The sequence below is a fragment of the Equus caballus genome, chromosome 22 (assembly GCF_041296265.1).
Source record: "Equus caballus isolate H_3958 breed thoroughbred chromosome 22, TB-T2T, whole genome shotgun sequence".
Lineage (NCBI taxonomy): Eukaryota > Metazoa > Chordata > Mammalia > Perissodactyla > Equidae > Equus > Equus caballus.
The window spans coordinates 27608420-27628753 of NC_091705.1; the positions used below are offsets into that span (position 1 = coordinate 27608420).

Here is a 20334-nt window from a genome sequence, read left to right on the forward strand (position 1 = left end):
GTAGGAGTGGTATTGTGGATTGCTGGAGTGGGAGAGGTGAGAAAGGATAATTGCAGCCCCCTAGGAGCAGAATTTTAGGTTCTGTAAGATCATTTCATGCCTGCATATTTATGGTCTATTCCATTTCTGCAAGAAGGCTTCAGTAAAGTGTTGGGGGTACCCACATTTGAGAATTACTGGTTGAGTTAAGCTTATGCTTTCCTGCTGATCTGGTTTTAGTATTTCTCAACTGGGAGCTGGGAAGGTACTGTTGACAATTATATGAAGGGATAATTCTTCTTCGTGTGGGATTATCCTCAGCATTATAGGATGTTTAGCATCCCTGGATTCTATGAACTAAATGCCAGTAGTCCTCTTCATCATTGTAACAATTAGAAAGGCCCCTGCATATTTCTACACATCTGTGAACCAAATGTGAGTAGCTCCTCCCACTTGTTTCCAAACAACCCCTGGAGGGCACTGCCCTCCCAGCTAGGAACTGCTGGGAACCCATGGACCTTACTCCAGAAGCCCACAATTTTTCTTCCTCCCTCCCTCTCTTTCCTTTCTTCCTGCCTTTCATTTAATGATAAAGGTGGGGCCGGCTTGGTGGCATAGCAGTTAAGTTTGTGCGCTCTGCTTTGGTGGCCTGGGGTTTAATCCTACACACTGCTTGTCAAGCCATTCTGGGGCAGGTGTCCCACAGATAAAGTAGAGGAAGATGGGCACAGATGTTAGCCCTGGGCCAGCCTTCCTCAGCAAAAAGAGGAGGATTGGCAGTGGATGTTAGCTCAGGGCTAATCTTCAAAAAAATAAAAAAAATAAAAAAAATCAAGGGTTATAATGGAAGTTCCAGGTGGTAAAGAAGAGATAAAAAGTGAAGTTTATCTAGAGTAGTGTTTTTAAACTTCAAATAATATATATCCCCCACTAATAAATACATTTTATATCACTTACACATATAAAACTGAAACTAAAATTTCACAAAACACCTACTCAGAATAGTGCACTTGATATTTTGTATTCTATTTTTCCTTTTTTACAATTGGTTATGATCCAGTAAGTTAAGTTAATGACCCTCTATTGGGTCAAAACTCAAACAGTGGATGATTCTGGGAAATTCTAAAGTCATACACAGAGTTTTATGTGCACATACATGTAGGCAGAGCTTTCAACAGATTCCCAGAGGAGTCTGTGGTCCAGAACAGGATCAGAATCCCTGTTCTTGAGTAACAAACATTTCTCTTTGAATGGTGAGAATAGATTTTAGAAGAATTTTTTAAGCTTTTATTATTGATGGCCTATACATAGATGAGTTTTGATCGCCCCCTGCCCCAGCCCCCGTCATCATTGTGTTTTTATGATTGAGTGCCCTTGCATGCCAGGATGGTCGTGGTTGTTTATTAATAAGTTAAGGTTATTTTTACTAAGTCACATTTGAAGAGCACTTTGCCACCAACAAAGTATTTCCCTTCAAATTAGTTCACTTAATCTTTATCAAACTCGGTGGTTGATGGCAGACACATGGTCAGCCCAGTTTTGCACAGAGGAAATGGGCATGAGGCTGGCTGGGTGACTTGTCCCAGTTGCACTGCTAAGCAGCGGTGGAGTGGAAAGACTGCAAGTCCAGTCCCACCCACTGCTAGTATGCACAGCCAGAGCTTGCCTGCAAGTGGTCTCCTCAGAGACGCCGGTGGATTTACTTTCCCTCTTGCTTGGCAAGTGGTGGTTTGTGGCCAGATAGCCCAGGTGGGAGCTCTTCTCCCTATTGGGAGAGTGTTTGGAAAGTGAGAAGCCCCTGCAGTGGTCCCAGTTACTACAAAGCCCTTTCCATGTGTGCCTTCCCAACAGAAGCAGGGAGCATCCTGATCTGCAGCTGTGGTGTCAGCCTTGGAAACAGCACTCAGGGGAGGGGAGATCTCATTCCAAACACATCCATGTCACTGAAGCCAAGAGCAAGGAGGAAGCCCCAAGCTATAGAACTTTGAATGGGGTGATGGAGAAGCCCCTGTCCCTGCCCTTGCCCCGGTCTGTGGAGGAGTCGTATATCACCAGCGAGCACTGCTACCAGAAGCCCCGCGCCTATTACCCTGCTGTGGAGCAGAAGCTGGTGGTGGAGACCCGGGGCTCTGCCCTCGACGAAGCAGTCAACCCCCTCCGCGAGAACGGTGACGATTCCCTCTCGCCACGTCTGGGCTGGCCTCTAGACCAAGACAGGAGCAGAGGGGACGGTGATCCCAAACCTAGCTCCCCAAAGGTATGTGGCTCGCTTGTACTTGTTCTTAATTCACTGTTCGAGTGCTTGTAAGTTCTCCTAGGATTAATGTTCTGTGGAATATGTTTATTATAAAATTGTATTTATCGTAAAATTATATTTAAATTTGCTTATCGTAGATGTTTTTTGATCTGTTAAAATGGGTGCAAAGTCAGGAGAGCCCACTTAAACTGAAGACCATTGGTTCTGGGAAATGCCCACAAAATGGCATAGTCAGTGGATGTGGGACTGGAGAGGTGGGAAGTAGCGAGGAGAAAAGGGTGATTGGAACTTGATAATAAATGAAACTAAGTTAGGAAAATGAATTTTTTCTTTAACACAATTTGCATTATAATTGCACTTAGATGCTAATTCTTAGCATGAGCAGAGAATGAGTCAAGTGTTTTGTTGGGTGTAAGTTTTCAATACAGTTCTATGACAGCTTTACTTTGGCTTCTAACTTTGTAGCCCTGACGTAAGAACAGTCCGTTTTGTCAGAATGTTTGCTGGTTTCATCAGTTTTCCTAAGAGCTACTCTTAATTTTTGTTATTCAATTCATTCTCTTCTGGAGTCCCTTGTGTCATCCTCTTGTCAGTGTTGTCATCTTTAACTGTTCATGGTCTCATTCTGCCCTGTCCTCAGTTGTCAGTGAGGCTTGGTGTGATTTGAGAGCTTCTCCAGCCTTGTCATCCTTACTTTCTGACTTTACCCTCCGGGTTGGTATCACCAGCATTAAATACGTTGCTGCATGTTGCCGAGAGGGAGTGTCCTAGATTATAAGCCTCTCAAGAGTGGGCATTGTATTGTACCTCATTCGGTCTGTGCCCTTGCCCATGTCTAAACAGTGCTGGGCAAGGCTGATAAAGATACAGTGTTTAGAGACAGATGCAGTTTCAAGTCTGGGCTCACTCACTCACTGTGTTATTCTGAGTGGGTCACTTCACCTCCTCAGACGTGTCTCCTCACCCACCTGTAGAATGAGGCCAGTGACAGTGCTTTCTCAGTTATTGCGCAACATATTTGTGAAAAGCTCTCAGCACATGGCTTTGCACATAGTAAGCTCTAAATAAATATTAGCTAGGATTTATTTCATTTCAAATGAATGAATGAAAGATTGAGATCACAAACTCCAGAAAAGACTTGTGATCCTGCAGACTAGGCAGATTTCCTAGTGGCTCTGGCATGTAATAAAAAAAATCAGGAAATACTGGGCCTAAACAAAGCAATCAGAGTCATAAATCTCTTTCAGCCTGATGGCGGGCTGACCGTAGGTGGGCACTGTGTTTTGTAGACCTTATCCTATTTCGTCCTTATGTATCTTTAAAGTAAGTTTTACTACTTCCATCTTTCCCATGAGGGAACAGAGGCTCAGAGAGGTGAAGTAACTCATCCAGGTGCACACATTCAGCAAGACACAGAGCTAGGACTTCATACTAGTTTGTCTGACTCCCACATATGACCTTGTCTGCACTCGCCCTGCTCTACTCTGATCTCAGGGCTCTGGAAGCCATTCTCTGAGGGCTACTTCAGGCCTACGGCCATTGGGCCAGTCACTGGGAGGCAGCTGTGAGGCCCTCTGAGCCAGAGGTCTGTGCTGCCCTGAGGTGGTTACAATGGGTACAGCAGGCATGCATCTGCTCAGTGCCCGAGAGAAGGAGGAAAGGGAGATAGAGATTTGGAGTATTCCAACTGCAACTGTTTTTTCAGATAGTTGCAAACACTGGCTGGTTGGAGAAGGGGCTGGGAGCTGTCTCCACTCAGTAACTTAAATGCTGTTGCATCCCCAGGTGAGGGACTATGTCTCTAAAAAGGTCCTACCAGAGGAAGCCCCTGCTCGGAAGCTGCTGGACAGAGGCGGAGAGGGGCTGCTGAGCACCCAGCACCAGTGGCAGTTTAACCTGCTGACCCACGTGGAATCCCTTCAGGATGAAGTCACGCATAGGATGGACTCCATTGAGAAGGAGCTTGATGGTAGGGCTCCTTCCTTGGCTCCCTGCCTATTGGGAGGCACTGTGAGCCCGCCCGAGTCAGCTGCTTTCTGAACCCCCAGTCTGGCTCTCCAGGGACAGCTGTAGTCTTGCCTCCTCTTCTTTTCAGTCTCACTCACCTCCCTTCTCCCCTCAAGATGAGCAAGCCTTACTTTTAGTCTTTATCGGGCACTTCTATAATATTCATGATGCCAGGGGTCCTGCCTCTCTTGCCCAGTCCCTTCTGCAAGGAGAATGTGCAGGAGAGCAGCTGGACTCGGCCTGCAGGCAACGTATGATTGAGAAAATCTTAACTAACCAAGTTCTGTGGGGAATTGAAACTTTGACTTAATTGAGTTTTTAGGATGTTTGAGGATTCATCTGAAAAGAACTTTTATTTTAGCCTTTGGTAAAATCTAAGATGAAGCTTTCTCTTTATCAGTAGAGATTTAAGAACTTGATTGAGTCATTTGTGTAGCCCCTGGGTATTTCTCCCAGATGTTAGTGGTAACAGATGGGCCTGGAGGACTGAACTTGTGATGATGAACATGATCAAGTTCAGTCTTTTTTGATCCCCAGGAAGTTGGCAGTTTGGTTTTTGAAGACAAAATTCTTTCTTGATTGTTCACTTATTTCCTAATTATTTGTGTTCATCCTTAACATGGAGCCCGATTAAGAAATAAATGTTCTGTTTGAGGATTCTGAGTACAGTCAGGCTATTATTAGTGTAATTGGGGATATAAAACATACTTAGATGAAATAAATCAGAAAAATGCCATATGTTACACAAGCTAGGGTCACGAGATGTGGTCAGGACGTGTGTATGGCTGAGGCCATACCAGGGGAGAACTGTTGTGAGGGGAGGCAGTAACATGAAGGCTTTTGGGACTCCTGGGACTGAAGCAGAGCCTTGAAGAGAGTGATGTTTTCCGCTGGAGAGCAGGTGACTCAGGGTGGATAAGAGGACTGGCTCCACTGGAAAGGGGATTGCCCTGCTGGAGGACAGTGAGAGAAAGAGAGACCTACAGGCCCTCATGCGGACGTCCGGCTCCTGAAGCAAACCTGGGGAGCTACGAATGGGAGGCTAATTCAGGGTCCATCATGAGGGCATTTCTGTTTCTCTTTTACTCCTGAAAGGTTTTCTTGGGCTCCTTAGAATTGTAACTGATGCCACTGTCTGCGCAAACCCTGCTGTTGGAAAGCTGAAAGAGGATCAGTGCCAGACTGAAAACTGTAGATTTTTGAGAGAATGGCAGTAGGAGTGGCTCTGGGTCCCTGAGAGGAGGCTTAGCACCATGGAAACAGGGTGAACTGTTCTGTTTTGGCAAAGGAACCTGCCCTTAGGGCAGAAGTCAGAGTCTCCCTACTTCTAACTCACTGATTTGTCCTTCCCGCCGCTGGCTCGGGCTCCAGCCCTGAGCTCACTGAGTGGGCAGTGTGGTGGGGATGAGAAACTTGGGCTCCCTTCTCTGGCCTTCCAGAGGGCCTCGTATGTGTCCCGCTGATTTGGGGCCACAAACTCTGTTCGTGTTCTAATCCTCCAGGCCCAGGGAGGTTACCGAGGAAGCATGAAAATCAATTATAAAGTTTAAAGATTTTATTCAGGTAAATAGACTGTTGCATTGCATTTAATTAAGATTCATCAGAATCCCATTTTATTTCTACTGTGGTAGGGAGTGAACTCTCTTCAGTTCATCTAATTACCATCAAGATAAGCTCAGCTTTTATGGGAATTTGGATACAATATTCCTTTTTAAAAAGCCTAGTAAGCTGTTATATTGACTAATATATATGCTTTTAAAAAGTCATTGTTTTAATATTAACTATTATTTAATAATTTATTTAGCTTATATGAACAGTATCATAAAACTAAAAGACAAAAGATGTTTAATGACCACGAAAATATTGAATCTTTTAGCAATAGAAATATTATCTTAAGAAAAAAAGTTACCTTAGTGATCACTGGCCTCTATCCAGAGGGTCTGGGAGAGTGGATTTGAAATGGAACTTTACCTTTGTAATCTTCTGCCTTGCTTGCAGTCATTATACTGCTGAGAAGCTCTTGACCTTCTTTAAAAGAGAAACTTGGGGTGATGGTACCGCAGATGGTGCAGAGAGAAGGCTGGCCTGCTAGATGCTAGGGTCCAGAGGAGATGCTGTTGGCTGCCACAGTTCTGGGTCTGGTCTTCAGCCCTGCAGCTCTAGAGAGGAGGCTTCTGCTTTAGGGGCTCCAAATATTCCTTTTAACCAAGCTCAGAGACTGTTGTCTTCTAGTCTGCACACTGGTGCCCTTTCTCCCTTCGCAAGCCTCCTCAGTCACCACAATGTCAAGGGATGTCTTAGTGAGCCTGGAACCAGATCTGAGGTAGTTATGGTGACCTTAGGAGGGGCCTCTCAGCAATTGTAGGATCATCTTGTCAAGGACGGACTCGCTGACTTGTCTCAGTTGGAACTTGTCCAGCATTGGCTTCGGGTCTTTTCTCCATTTATACTTGTGCCTTTTTGCTGAGCAGTCCTCTTATCTCCTTCCAGTTTTTGTTTTGTTTTTAAGACTTAATAATGTATTGAAACTGGTCACTATGGAGTTTTTATTGCTCGGGAGGTCACTAGTCACTCCTATATGACTTTGATCCTTTACTCTTGGTTTTCAAGTTCAGGTCTGAGAAGGTGGTCTTATTTTTCTTATTTTCAAGTCCTTGTACTTGTTGGGGTATGGAAGAGGGAAGGTTCCTCCTTGGAACCTCCAAATACGAGTAAGAAATCTGAGAGGGGGGGAAGGTAAGCTCTGTGAAGCCCAGGCCATCAGCGGGGCATTTTGCTAGGCCATTCCCACGTTCTCTCACTGCCTTTGTTGAGTGTCTATTGTGTTCCAGGCACAATTGAGTGCAAGGCAGACTCGGCCTCTGCCCTCATGGAGCTTGGTCTTGTGGTAGAGACAGATATTAATTAAATCATCCCACTATATATAATTACAAACCATGGTAAGTGCTCCAAAGGAGGAGAGCATGCGATAGCATGGCACCCGTAAAACAGGGACTAGATTCAGAGTGTAGAGTTGGGGAAGGCTTCCCTGAGAAGTAACTTGCCAGGAGCAAAAGATTTAGAAAGATAGGAAGAAAGGTGGGTGGCCGAGTCTGAGGAGGGGAGAGGATTGTGTGTGAGGCCTCAAGTTGCTTGAGGAACAGGAACTGGGTGGGTCTTCCTCTTTCTGCTCCTCTGGCTCCAGGGTCCAAAAGATGCTCTGTACAGGTTGGTGCATGGGCTAGAAAGTTTACAGGCAGGCCAAGGTAAGCACAGGGCCTCCGTGGAGGGGTTGGCTCTTGTCAAAGATGCAAGGTTCCAAGATGGACTCTTCCAAAATGCCAGAGCTTCAGGGAGTGGCTTGGGAAAGAACAAACATCTTTCCATAGAGAAGTCCCTGCTCTCAGGAGGAAGACAGCTTTTTCAGTATTGAAGCAATTATAATCAAGTGTGTTAGTACCTGGACATCTTACATTAAATACTTAAAGAGAGAAAATAAAATCAGAGTATTCTGTGCTAGTGATAGGAATTAATACGAAGCAAATCAGAATTTATGGTGATAAAAGTAGACTTTTTCAAGTCCCTTTAGATTCTCATTTTCTTAATAGGAGGATAAAACACCAGGCTCTCTGATTTCCAACATGGGAAAGCCTTATAAAGATTGGGCAGGGGCTGGCCCGGTGGCACAGTGGTTAAGTGTGCATGTTCCAGTTTGGCGGCCCGGGGTTCGCTGGTTCGGATCTCGGGTGTGGACATGGCACTGCTTGGCAAAAGCTATGCTGTGGTAGGCATCCCACATATAAAGTAGAGAAAGATGGGCATGGATGTTAGTTAAGGGTCAGTCTTCCTCAGGAAAAGAGGAGGATTGGCATCAGTTAGCTCAGGGCTAATCTTCCTCAAAAAAAAAGATTGGGCAGTAACACTGAGAAAGGTGAGTCCTGCAAAGCCTTCTTGATGCTAGAGCTGCACTAATACAGTAGTCATTAGCTCTGTATGGCTATTTAAGTTAATTAAAATTGAATAAAATTTAAATTCAGTTCCTCAGTTGCACTAGCCACATTTTAAGTACTCAGTAGCTACACACAGCTAGTGGCTACTGTATTAGAAAACACAGACAAAAACCATTTCTATCACTGCAGGAAGTTCTGTTGAACTGCACTGCTCTAAAGCACCTGAGCTTTGTCCTAGGAATACTACTTGTAAGGAGGGCGATGAGTCAGTGTTGCCTGAAATGGCCCTCTCCCCGCCCCCCATGAGTGCTCAGATGGCTAAGGTGCTGGAGTCCTTGCTGATGTTCTTGCAGATCAAGTGTTGGGAACTCACTGGGTCTTCTCTCTCTTCTGCTTACAGTGTTGGAGAGCTGGCTGGACTACACGGGGGAACTGGAGCCCCCAGAGCCGCTGGCCAGACTTCCACAGCTGAAGCATTGCATCAAGCAGCTGCTGATGGACCTGGGCAAGGTGCAGCAAATTGCACTCTGCTGCTCAACATGAAACTGGGCACCCAAAACTAATGGGGGCACAATCCTGGGGCACCTGCAGGAGGAGCTTCGCATATTTAAATAAATAAACCTAGCATGCCGAATGCACGTGACACCGACTGACTTCAGGGATCTGGGCAGGGGGTGTGATGGACATTGGAAAAGAGGCCATTTTGGCTGCTGGAGGGCAGGGCACTCTGATCTCGGAGCCTACCAAGAAGGTAGCAAATAGACTCTTGAGATTCCCTTCTTCTGTGCACATCATTGAATGGAGAGTGAGTCTTTTTGCACAAACTTCACTTGAAATCGTGCCACTGATGATAAATGGAATGAGAGCCAAAAAAGTTTAGTTGGAAACAGTTGTAAATTCAACTTGCAGCTTATTTAATTGACTTTTCTGTCAGGTTGGGGCACACGCCAAGCCTTCTGGTTTCTGCCTGGCTTGGATTTAGGCAACCGGCATCATTTTCATTTTTCCAGCTCCGTGGGAATGTCGTGACTTCACCAATCTGTGGAGGTTGGGAAGGAGCAGAGGCCTTGGCTGCCCTGCCTTCTCCTTAGGACTCTTCACTTTTCTCACCACATCTCTTGCATGACTTCATGGTACCGGGGACAAGTTTTGTATGTTTTCACCCCAGAGTTGGCTGGGTTGTGTCTTTCGTAGCAGAGCCCATACAGCCTGTGGAGGAACTAGAATCTCACTCTAATAAGAATCTAGGAGGAATTCCAAACTGAAGCAGGCAGGGTCTGGAACCCAAAGGACAGCATTTTCTACCCACTTCTTAATATTGACAGCTTCCCAGTTCCGTTTGATGTCCAAAAAATGTTTCCCAAAATTTTGAATTCTTCCACTGTAAAGATTTGTTACAAAAAATGTGGTTTGGGGAATTACTTTATTTTATATTGTTGTAAACAAACTTCAGATTCTACATGTGCCGCTTTCTGCTTCCCTGAAGGGTGTATGTTCAGTAGTCGGCATTTTCAGAATTGTTTTAATATACTTTAACACTTTAGATTTCCTGTTTGTATTATTTTGTGAGATCAAGGTGATTATGCTGCTTACGGTCCAGGTACAGTTTGTATCCTTTGAGACAATATTTGTTACTCTTGCAGGTTACGTTTCCACGTGTAATTGCTCTATTGTTTTGTTTTTCCTTACTAGAGAAAGTTAAAGAAAATGTTCCATGCTTTGAGGAGTGACCTGTTTCACCATTTAGTTTTCTTATCACGAAAGGCAAAAATCAAAGCACAGTTGTCCATTAACACTCACAAGTTAATTATGGGTTTATGAATCTGTAATGTTATATGCTGCAAATATTTACTATGTAAACGTGAAGTAGCCATTAATAGCGGTGACAGAATCTCCAGCGACGTCTGTAGTGGTTAAGCTTTAAGGCACAGGTCATTTTGGTCTGAAGGCCTCTATATCAAGATCTGTTTCAGGGAATGTTCTGTCTAGTGATTTGTTCACCATTTGATATAAAATGAATTTAGGACAAATTGACTTGCTGTAGCTTATCCATCAGAGGGAATATACGTGGCTATGACATCTGAAAGAAAGCTGACACAATTCCTCTCCAAAGAGGCTGTTTCCCATTGCTAATATTGGTGTTTCTGGTTTGGGAAGAAACGCTCAAGGAGTGTACATGGCATCTATGTTTTGACAGACAGCCACATTATAAGAATTGTATGATGCTTGTCTGAAAAGGGAGGAAACAGGATGATTTTTTGTAGCCACAGCTGTGAGGCATGACTGTTGTATTAGATTACTAATTTTCCTTTTCTGAAAATAACATTTGAACATCACATCTGGGGAAGCTGTAACGTTAAGGAAGTCAATCTTATGTCTTTTTTAAAGATGGAAGCAGAAACTGAATTACCCTAATTTTGCCAAGTGGCCATTACTGGGTTTATTAAGTTTTGTAAAGGAAATGATCCCATTTCACTCATTGTGACTTTTGTCCTTAGGGAAGCAGGGATGACTCCAAGTTCTCATAACCTCAGTGTGCTTCCCTAATTTAAAGCCATGTTGAGGGGCTCCATCCCCAATTCCTGGGTCAGGTTGCATTAACCCCAAGTTGGAGCACTGGAAACTGTTATTTGCAAATATTACTGTTACCATTTAGAAATATGTACACTACCTAAGTTTTCTTTTGAGAAAAACTATCCATCTATAAAAAATTGCCTTGACAAAAACAGTTCTGGTTTGACTAATCATTTTGTTTTTTTAAGCGACTGAGTGTAAGCAAGGTGGACCCTTGATGAGCCAACATTGCACTGTGGATACATATCTATGTTTACGCGCTATTAGAACAGAAGGCGCTGTATATAGAAATATTGCTTTGAAGCAATATTTGCAAAACATGCAAACTTCTGTATCTGTATTTGGGAAAATAAAAGATTTTTGTTGCTATGTTTCAGTCATGTTATTGATTTACGAAGTTCTCTGTTCTATTTTTAATATGCATCACTTAATTTTTTATAAACATTACCTTTTAAAGGAAGCCTGCTTTTACATTCTAAACATTTATCTTCTGCAGGGAGGCAGATTCAAGCTAAATCCCAAGAAAGTATGCAAAATACTTTTGAATTCATTTAAGTGTCTTTAATATTCAAAAGTAAAATGCCCCACACCAGCCTGTAGCCCAGACTGGCTACTTTGTGGTGTGACCTGCAGGCTTATTTGATTTTGATTGTTGAAATCACTGCAGGGAAGACAGATCTGGCTTTCCTTATATTAAGAGATGGCACCCACTGCAATCAGGACCCTCCTGAGACCAATCCAAACTGCCTGTGGACCCCAATTAGCTCCTTCCTGGATGAGCAGAAGACTCAAGTTTTAAGATTTCACAGGAGAGCTTCCCTATTACCTCCCCCAAATTCCTTCTTCCCTTTCTAAACAATTACGCTTCTTAATAAAATCAGTTGGACAGACATTAAATAGCTCCAGCAATGTAAATTATCCATTAGTTCACACTAGGTGTGCTGCTTAAACCCTTCTAGAGGCCTAAAATTTGGCAAGGCAGGTGAGTCTGGAAGCTTAAACTAGAACTCGCCAACAAGAACTAGCCTCTCTCTCCAAGGACCTGCATTAAAACAGACCTAGAGCTTGGGCCTTTTGGGAAGCCTGTGCCCAAAGGGCACACTCGTGGAGCAAGTTGGCGGCAGTACTGGTACAGAGGTGACCAGTTAAGTACTCAAGAGAGCCAGCTATTTGCCTGCACAATCCCACAAACCACAACCACGTATAAGGCGTATCACTATCATCTATCTTTTCAGGTATGAAAACAAGCTCCCTCTGTAGCTAGTGAGAGGTAGGGACGAATGTGTAACCCACGTTGCTGGAACCTTCATCACACAGACTCCAACTGAAAAAAAGAACCCCAAGCGGGGCCCTTGGAAGCGCGCAGGAGAAAAACTTCCCAGATGTGGTGGAGACCCAGGCCTAGTCAACAAGCAATGATCCCACAAAAGCCAGCGAAGGCCAAGCGAATAGGAAACAAAGGCTTTATTCTCACGGGCTCCCAACTCGGTTTCGCCACCAGGCAGAAAGGAGGTCGATTTCTCGGGGAAAATAAACCAAGGACGAACGGAAGGGACACACCAGACTACAGGAACTGCCAAAACTCGTTTTTCATTGACGCGGAGTAGTGAGCCCGGCTCAAGCCCCGGGGCCCAATCATGGCTCCAGACCGGAGAGCGCCCGGGCCGCCCGCAGCTCCGCCGCTCAGCCGGTGATGCGCACATCGGTGCGGCGGCGAAGCCGCCGGGCCCGCGCCGCCTCGGGCAGGATGGCGAGCAGCTGCTCCTGCACCAGCATCTCCACGATCTGCTCCTTCGTGCGAATGTCGGGCCGCAGCCACTGGCGGGAGAGCTCCCGCAGCTGTCGGAATGCCTCCCGCGGGCCTGCCGCATCCTGGTAGCGGAACTGCCGGAAACGCTGGCGGAACGTCTCCGGGCCGGGCCGGGAGCCGCCGGGGCCTGCGGGGGAGCGCGGAGCGGCTTCGGCAGGCGGCGCGGAGCCCAGGGCCGCGGGGGCCGCCGCGGGAGGCGTAGGAACCGCTTCGGGGACCGCGGCGTTAGGGCTGGGGGGCTCGAGGGCAGGCGGTGTGGCCTCAGGGGTCGACGAGGAGCCCGCAGAGTTACGCTCCGGGCTTGAGCTCAGGCCGGCTCCTTCCTCTTTCTCCGGCAGCGGCGCGGGGCTCCCAGGGGCCGCCAAGCTCGGCTCGGTCGCCGCCATGACGCTGGCTCTGGACGTCACTCTTTGTTCCGCGGCTGTGCGCTCAGGACTGCGTCTGCACGGGGGCGGGGTGAGGAGGGAGACGTCTCCTGCCAAAGCGCAGAGGCCGCGCCGCGCCGAGGGAGGCGGACACTGGGGGACCGAGGGGGGCCGGAGCTACCGGCACCAGCTTAGCGCCTGGGGAGGCCGGAAGCGGAAGTCTCCGTTCGCTCCTCCATGCTGAACTCTGCGCGCGAACGCCCGGAAGCCGAGCCCCGGCTCCCGGAAGTGGCGCCCCCTAGCGTTCGCGAGGCGCATCCGAAGGCGGGAGCGACCGCGGAGTGGCAGGCCACTGGAAGCACGTGGTGGCCTCGGGATGGTGGCGCGTCCGTGCACCAGTTCGAGAAGGAGGAGTCGGAGGCGGAGTGGGAGGAGTGGGAGCTGGAGCCGAAGCCGAAGGAGGAGTTCCTCAAAGGGGTCTTTATCCGCTACGATCGCGTCTCGCTGCAGGTGACCTGCGCCTGCCCCTGCGTGCGCGCCTCCTCACTTGATCCTGATTAGATGACGTCGAGCCGAGGACTCGCGGGGCCTGGAGCCCGGCTGGTGGGGGGAGCGGGGCAGCCGGATGGCGGTCGGGCACTGGGGGCGGGCCAGAGTTAGGGGAGTTCTGTCCCTCTGTCAAAAGAGGAGGGCATCAGCGCCCACCTTATTGCTAGAAGGACGAAACAGAACGTGTGTGAGGCCCTCCACACGCCTAGTAAAACTTGCCCTTGCCGTGGCACAAAATAAATGCTCAAGAACTCTTTGCCATTATTATTTTTTTGCGTGTCCTCTGAAGCCAAGAGACAGACGGCTCTGTGGGCTCTGCTTTTGACTTTAGAATTAGTAAATACACTGTAAATGCGTTGCCCCATATGGTGACCACTAGCCGCATGTGCTTACTCCCTTGAAATGTGGCTCCTTGCAGTTGAGATGTGCTCCAATGTAAAATACACGGGTGGGACTTAGTATGAAAAAAACAATGTAAAATATCTCAGTAATTTTTTATATTGGTTACATGTTGGAATGATATTTTGCATATATTGGGTCAAATAAAATATATTATTAAAATTAATTTCACTTGTGTCGTTTTACTTTTTAAATGGGGCTATTAGGAAATTTTTAAATTACGTATATGGTTTACGTTATATTTCTGTTGAACAGCACGGGGCTGGGCTTTTGGAGCCTGGCTGAATCCCCAAGTTCCCATTGCAGGGTTTATTTGCCTTAGGTCAGAGTTGTTGAGAGGATTAAGTCAGTAAAGCCCTTGGAAAGAAAGGGCTTTTTAAATGGTTGCTGTTGTCTTCATTAGGTGAATTGTTCTCTGTCTCTGAGCTACGGTTTTATCATCTATAAAATGTAAATGTAATAGAACTTACCCCATAGAAGTTAGGAGAATTCAGTGCGATGATGTAGGTAAAAGCATGTGGCTCTGACAGCCCTTCAGTAAGTGATAATGTTCTGTTTGACAGCTGACTCACAAACATATTTTGTATCCCCATTTAACAGATAGGGAAAATAAGGCCCAGAGAGAGACAAGGGTCCCATAGGAAAGGTTTTGTATGACCCTTGCGGTCCGTTTGAGCTTTGTGCAGATTGAGTGGACCTGTTTAACAAGCATCAACACATCAGTGGCCCTGATGGAAAACTTGCCTCCCACATAGGATGTGCTCTTTTGCATGAGTAGAGGTGGATCCTCACAGAACAGTTTACAGAACCTGAAAATCTTGAAAGTCATCACAATGTGTCTTTAATGCTTTTTAGTTACTGATGTAAAAATTGGGAGATTTCACGTGCAAATCTGGATTTCCAGCTTTTCTCGAAAAAGTGGACAAGCTGGCCACACTGGACCAACCGGCTTTCCTGCCAGTTAACAATCAGCTGGGGCTGAGTTGAGTCTCCTTCCTTTAGACAAGATACTCTGTCCCAATTGACCTCAATCCCCACCACACTCTGGTGTGCTCCGAAATAGAATGATGTTTGTATTTACTATTGCGTTCAGGTTGTGTTTTCCTTAGAGCTGGTGTTTTTCTCTGTTTTCTTTTCAGAGGTGGGAAAATGGGCCTAGAGTTTGTTGCACCTACTGGTTCAAACCTTTCTTTCCTCTGCCTGGGCCCTGGGCGGTTGGGTTTGCTGCCCTGCTGAACCAGCAGTCCTAGTGCCTGTGTAACAGGTGGTGTATCCGGGGCCAAGGGAGCACAACAAGCTCTGCTGCAAGGATGAGGGGTCGTAGAAGGCTTCCCTGGGGAGGGGACCTTTAAACTGAGACTCGTGAAATGCATTGACACCAGTGACTCCATTTTGTACCTGGACTCCATCTTGTTAAAGATATGAAACTGTGCTGACCTTGCTGACTTGTCAAAAGGGAGTTATTTGCCGAGAAAGGACTTTCTGAAGGACTATGCAAAACTATACTTTTTGTGATATCAGCAAGCTGTCCTTGAGTAAGCCAACAAACTGTAACATAAATTTACCCTCCCTAACAAACAACTGAGGTCATTGTTCTGGGCCCTCTTTTTTGCTGATAAAAACTTCTGACTTGTACTCCTCAGGGGCCGCTTTTCTGGCTACTGCCAGAACCTGTGTTCTCCAAATTGCAATTCTAAGACCCCAAATAAACGCTCTCCTTTTGTTTTGCAGTTCCCTCTTTTTTCTAAGTTGACAGAGTCAAGAAGAAAACGAGTGGAGTTAGGGACCTTCCAGGTAGAAGGCACTGCCTGTACCAAGGAGCAAAACTTTGTGGAAACTGCAGGCTGGATGGAGGAGTGGTTGGGGCCTGGGGAAGGGATGAGAGCTGAGGTTGGAAGGGCAGTTGGAGGTTAGATCATAAAGAGCCTGGAATTCCGTGTTGAAAGATTGAATCCTGTCCTCTCAGGAAAGGGAATGAACTCTTGTGGTATTTGGAATCATGGAATGTTGGATCTCTAGTCCATTTCTTCCATCCCTGTTGGAATCATAGTATACATGTTAGAGATGGAAGGAAAGATCTTAGAGATCTGTTAGAATTGTGGAACATTAGAATGGAAGGGGCCTTAGAGGTTAAATCCAAAATCCAATTCAGTTAGGGGCTGGCCCAGTGGCACAGCGGTTAAATTCACATGTTCCGCTTTGGCAGCCCGGGGTTCACTGGTTCTGATCCTGGGTGCAGACCTTTGCACTGCTTATCAAGCCGTACTGTGGCAGGCATCCCACGTATAAAATAGGGGAATATGGGCACGGATGTTAGCTCACGGCCAGCCTTCCTCAGGAAAAGAGGAGGATTGGCAGCAGATGTTAGCTCAGGGCTAATCTTCCTCAAAAAAAGAAAAAAATTCCAGTTCAGTTATTCGAACCTCTATGATTCAGTAAGCCCCCAGAATCTGAAAAAAAAGCTATAATGCCTCTTCTTAGAAGAGGGATGCGCTTAGATACTTCTGCATACAGTTTCAAGTAATTTCCAGATGTCCTTGAACCCACCCAGAGGGCCCAGATTAAGTTTAAGATATATATTTATACGTATTTTATTCTCCTGATTTTGCAGGTTGAGAAGCCAAGACACCAAGAGGCAAAGGATTGGTCCAAAATGAAAAAACTAGTAAGTGGTTCCATGAGGACAGAATTCTTTTGATTTCTAGTCCAGTGGTCTTATTAAGCCTTTTTTTTAGCACTAGGTTGGGAGCTCACTTGGAATCATAAATCATTCAACTCTTATCACTTAGCTTCTAACACAACGGCTGACTCCCAGTTGACCCTCCGTAAATGTTGTTTAAGGGAAAGAGGACGAGCAGTGGATTGCAGACTATTCCTGTGAAGGGAAAGCTCTAATGTGAGTCTGAGCCTCTTTCAGACAGAAACTCTACTGTCTTTAGATGGCATGCTATTATGGGTTGCGGAAAAGAGGCCTGGCTACTTTTTTTTTTTAGTGAGGAAGATTGGCCCTGAGTAACATCTGTTGCCAATCTTCTTGTTTTTGCTTGAGTAAAATTTTCCCTGAGCTAACATCTCTGCCAATCTTCTTCTATTTTGTATGTGGGATGCTGCCACAGCATGGCTTGATGAGTGGTGCATAGGTATGCACCTGGGATCTGAACCTGCGAACCCCAGGCCACAGAAGCAGAGCATGTGAACTTAACCACTATGCCACCAGGCTGGCCCTGATACTTGTTTTTTTAATGCTTTTTATTTGTAAATAATTATAAATTCATAGAAAGTTGCAAAAATAGTACAGAGAGGTCTCATGCACCCTTCATCCAGTTTTCCCCGATGGGAACATCTTGCATAACTATAGTACAATCTCAAAACCAGGAGATTAACATTGATACCATCCAAAGAGTTTATTCAGATTTCACCAGTTTTTTTTTTTTTTCTTTGAGGAAGATTAGCCCTGAGCTAACTACTGCCAATCCTCCTCTTTTTGCTGAGGAAGACTGGCCCTGAGCTAACATCCATGCCCTTCTTCCTCTATTTTATATGTGGGATGCCTACCACAGATGGCTTTTTGCTAAGCGGTGCCGTGTCCACACTGGGATCCAAACCGGTGAACCCTGGGCCACTGAGAAGCGGAACATGCGCACTTAACCGCTGCGCCACCAGGCTGGCCCCATAGATTTCACCAGTTTTATATGCCATCATTTGTGTATGTGTGTAGGCCTATGCAATTTTATCACTTGCAGATTTTTGCAACTACTACCACAATATCTAGAAATTTTTTTTAAAGATTGGCACCTCAGCTAACAACTGTTGCCAATCTTCTTTTTTTCCTTCTTCTTATTCCCAAAGCCCCCCAATACATTTTTGTATATTCTAGTTGTGAGTGCCTCTGGTTGTGGCATGTGGGACACCGCCTCAGCATGGCCTAATGAGCGGTGCCACGTCCGCGCCCAGGATCCGAACTGGCGAAACCCTGCTGCTGAAGCGGAGCACGCAAACTTAACCACTTGGCCCCGGGGCCGGCCCCCTAGAAATGTTTGATCACCACAAAGATCCCTCGTGCTGCCACTTTATAATTACATCCTTTCCTCTCCCCTACCTGCCATCCCTAACCACAGGCAACAATAATCTGTTCTCCATCTCTATGATTTTGTCATTTCAAAAATATTATATAGGGGCCGACCCTGTGGTGTAGTGGGTAAGTTCACTGCACTCTGCTTCAGTGGCCCAGGTTTGTGGGTTTGGATCCCAGGCACGGACTTATACCACTCATAAGCCATCCTATGACAGCGACCCACATATAAAGTGGAGGAAGACTGGCACAGATGTTAGTTCAGGGCTAATGTTCCTCAGCAGAAAAAAAAAGGTTGTATAAATAGAATCATACAGTATATAACCTTTAACCTTTTGGGGTTGGCTTTTTTCACTCAGAATAATTCCCTGGAGATTCATCCAGGTTGTTGTGTATATCAATAGTTTGTTCATTTTTATTGCTGAGTAGTAATCCATGGTGTGGATGCACCACGGTTTGATTAACTAGTCACCCACTGAAGGACATTTGAGTTATTTCCAACTTGGGGCTATCACAGAGAAAGCTGCTATGAATTATTTTGTAATGTGGCTTTAGGTAAGTCATATACTCTTTCTGAGCCTGGGGATAATAATTACCGCACAGAATGGCTCCGAACGGTCAAAGAGAAAATATATGTAAAGGGACTGGTACCAGGTTGGCCTTATTAATTTTTTCAAGTGGTAATAGTAATGAAGGGATGACACTTATTTGAATGTGTAAGTTCTAGTATGTGGTGTTAAAAAAGAAAGGCACAGGCATTTCTATTATCATCAACCATTCCTGGGCATCTGTGTATATGTGACACTTTATTTACAGATGAGAAATTCAGATCTTGAGTGGGTGATTAACTTGTCTAGGTTCAGCCACTGAGTGGCAGGATGGGATTCAAATCCAGATTTAACATAGGATGATAGGTAACTGTGGAAGGACTTTACATAGGAGGGGGATGTGAGTAGATTGTGTTTTAGGAGACTCTCGATATAAAGGATATTGCTTTAGGGGCCGGCCCCATGCCCAAGTGGTTAAGTTCTTTCACTCCACTTTAGCAGCCCGGGGTTCGCCAGTTCAGATCCTGGGCACAGACCTACACAGTGCTCATCAAGCTATGCTGTGGTGGCATCCCACATAGAAAAACTAGAATGACTTACAACTAGGATATACAACTGTGTACTGGGGCTTTGGGGAGAAAAAAAAAGAGGAAGTTTGGCAACAGATGGTAGCTCAGGGCCAAGCTTCCTCACCAAAAAAGGGCATACTTAAAAAAAAAAAGAGGTTAAAACTTTATCATGAAAGTGTTGAAGCTGGGAAGTGAGATGACCAGAGTTGTGGGGGGGTCTCTTTTCTTGGTGAGGTAGATTGGCCCTGAGCTAACATCTGTTGCCAATCTTCCTCTTTTTACTTGAGGAAGATTGTCCCTGAGCTAAGATCTGTGCCAATCTTCCTCTATTTTGTATGTGGGACACCCCCACAGCATGGTTTGATGAGCAATGTGTAGGTCTGCGCCTGGGATCTGAACTCGTGAACCCCAGCTCACCAAAGCAGAGCATGTAAACTTAACCATTACACCACTGGGCCAGCCCCTAGAGTTTCAGTTTTGTACATGTGTATTTTCAGATCACTCTGGCTGCAAACAAACAAACAAAAAAGACGATTCCTTTACTGCTGAATACTTAGATTATTTCCAATTTTTCATTATTAAAATAATGACAGGGGCTGGCCCCATGGCCAGTTGGTTAAGTTCACATGTTCCGCTTCGGCAGCCCAGGGCTCTCACTGGTTTGGATCCTGGGCGTGGACATGGCACCACTCATTAGGCCATGCTGAGGCGGCACCCCCATGCCACAACTGGAAGGACCCACAACTAAAAATATATAACTAAGTACCGTGGGGCTTTGGGGAGAAAAAGAAAAAATTTAAAAATCTAAAAAAAAAAAAAAAATCTAAAATAATGACAATCACCTAGTGCTTAAGGCTCTTTCTGTACTTTGGATTACAAGTATCTTTTACTATCAAATCTATTTGATTTCTGAGTTTGAAAAGCAAGAATTTGGGTTTTAGTAAGGGATACCTGGAATTCCTTAAACTACGTTCCCAATAGAGAAATGACTGAATGGCAACTTTTGCTATAAATTGCCACCTCCTTGTCCATAGACATGATTCTTAGAAACTTAGAGTTCACAGATTGGGAACTAAAATTCAGAAGACAAGTACTGGCCAGGGCAGAATCCAGGGCCAGCAATGTATGAAAGTTTTAGTTGCTCTCCATCCTCACCAGCACTTGGTATTGTCAAATTTGTTTTTTTTTTTTAAGATTGGCACCTGAGCTAACAACTGTTGCTAATCTTTTTTTTTTCCCCCTGCTTTTTCTCCCCAAATCCCCCTAGCACAAAGTT

At 45.5% G+C, this 20334-nt stretch overlaps 3 protein-coding genes and 1 long non-coding RNA gene across 7 annotated transcripts in view; 2 read left to right on the plus strand and 2 right to left on the minus strand.

Moving 5' to 3' along the window:
* LOC138920198 (uncharacterized) overlaps positions 1–6530 on the minus strand; it is a 51893-nt gene extending 45363 nt beyond the window's left edge. The window contains exon 1 of the long non-coding RNA XR_011430972.1: positions 6153–6530. This is a non-coding gene — a long non-coding RNA (uncharacterized lncRNA). The remainder of the gene's footprint in view (positions 1–6152) is intronic.
* PHF20 (PHD finger protein 20) overlaps positions 1–11115 on the plus strand; it is a 143767-nt gene extending 132652 nt beyond the window's left edge. For 2 of the 3 annotated variants that reach the window (XM_023626473.2, XM_023626474.2), the window contains 3 exons: positions 1831–2236; positions 4022–4205; positions 8573–11115. In XM_023626473.2, coding sequence (XP_023482241.1) covers positions 1831–2236; positions 4022–4205; positions 8573–8715 — 733 coding nt within the window. In that variant the 3' untranslated portion in view covers positions 8716–11115. The remainder of the gene's footprint in view (positions 1–1830; positions 2237–4021; positions 4206–8572) is intronic. The other variant, XM_070247600.1, reaches the window with a different exon arrangement.
* Positions 11116–12195: 1080 nt separating this feature from the next.
* On the minus strand, positions 12196–13720 carry SCAND1 (SCAN domain containing 1). The gene has a single exon (XM_070247604.1). The coding sequence runs from the start codon at positions 12940–12942 to the stop codon at positions 12430–12432; it is 513 nt and encodes a 170-aa protein (XP_070103705.1). The 5' UTR covers positions 12943–13720; the 3' UTR covers positions 12196–12429.
* Positions 13010–20334, plus strand: part of CNBD2 (cyclic nucleotide binding domain containing 2) — a 61337-nt gene continuing 54012 nt past the window's right edge. Inside the window, exons 1-2 of one of the 2 annotated variants that reach the window (XM_070247601.1) lie at positions 13010–13431; positions 16481–16534. In XM_070247601.1, the coding sequence (XP_070103702.1) occupies positions 13159–13431; positions 16481–16534 (327 nt within the window). In that variant the 5' untranslated portion in view covers positions 13010–13158. The remainder of the gene's footprint in view (positions 13432–16480; positions 16535–20334) is intronic. The other variant, XM_070247602.1, reaches the window with a different exon arrangement.

Bases quoted from the DNA above. Each gene is read 5' to 3' on its own strand.
- SCAND1 (XM_070247604.1), bottom strand. From the start codon at position 12,942: ATGGCGGCGACCGAGCCGAGCTTGGCGGCCCCTGGGAGCCCCGCGCCG.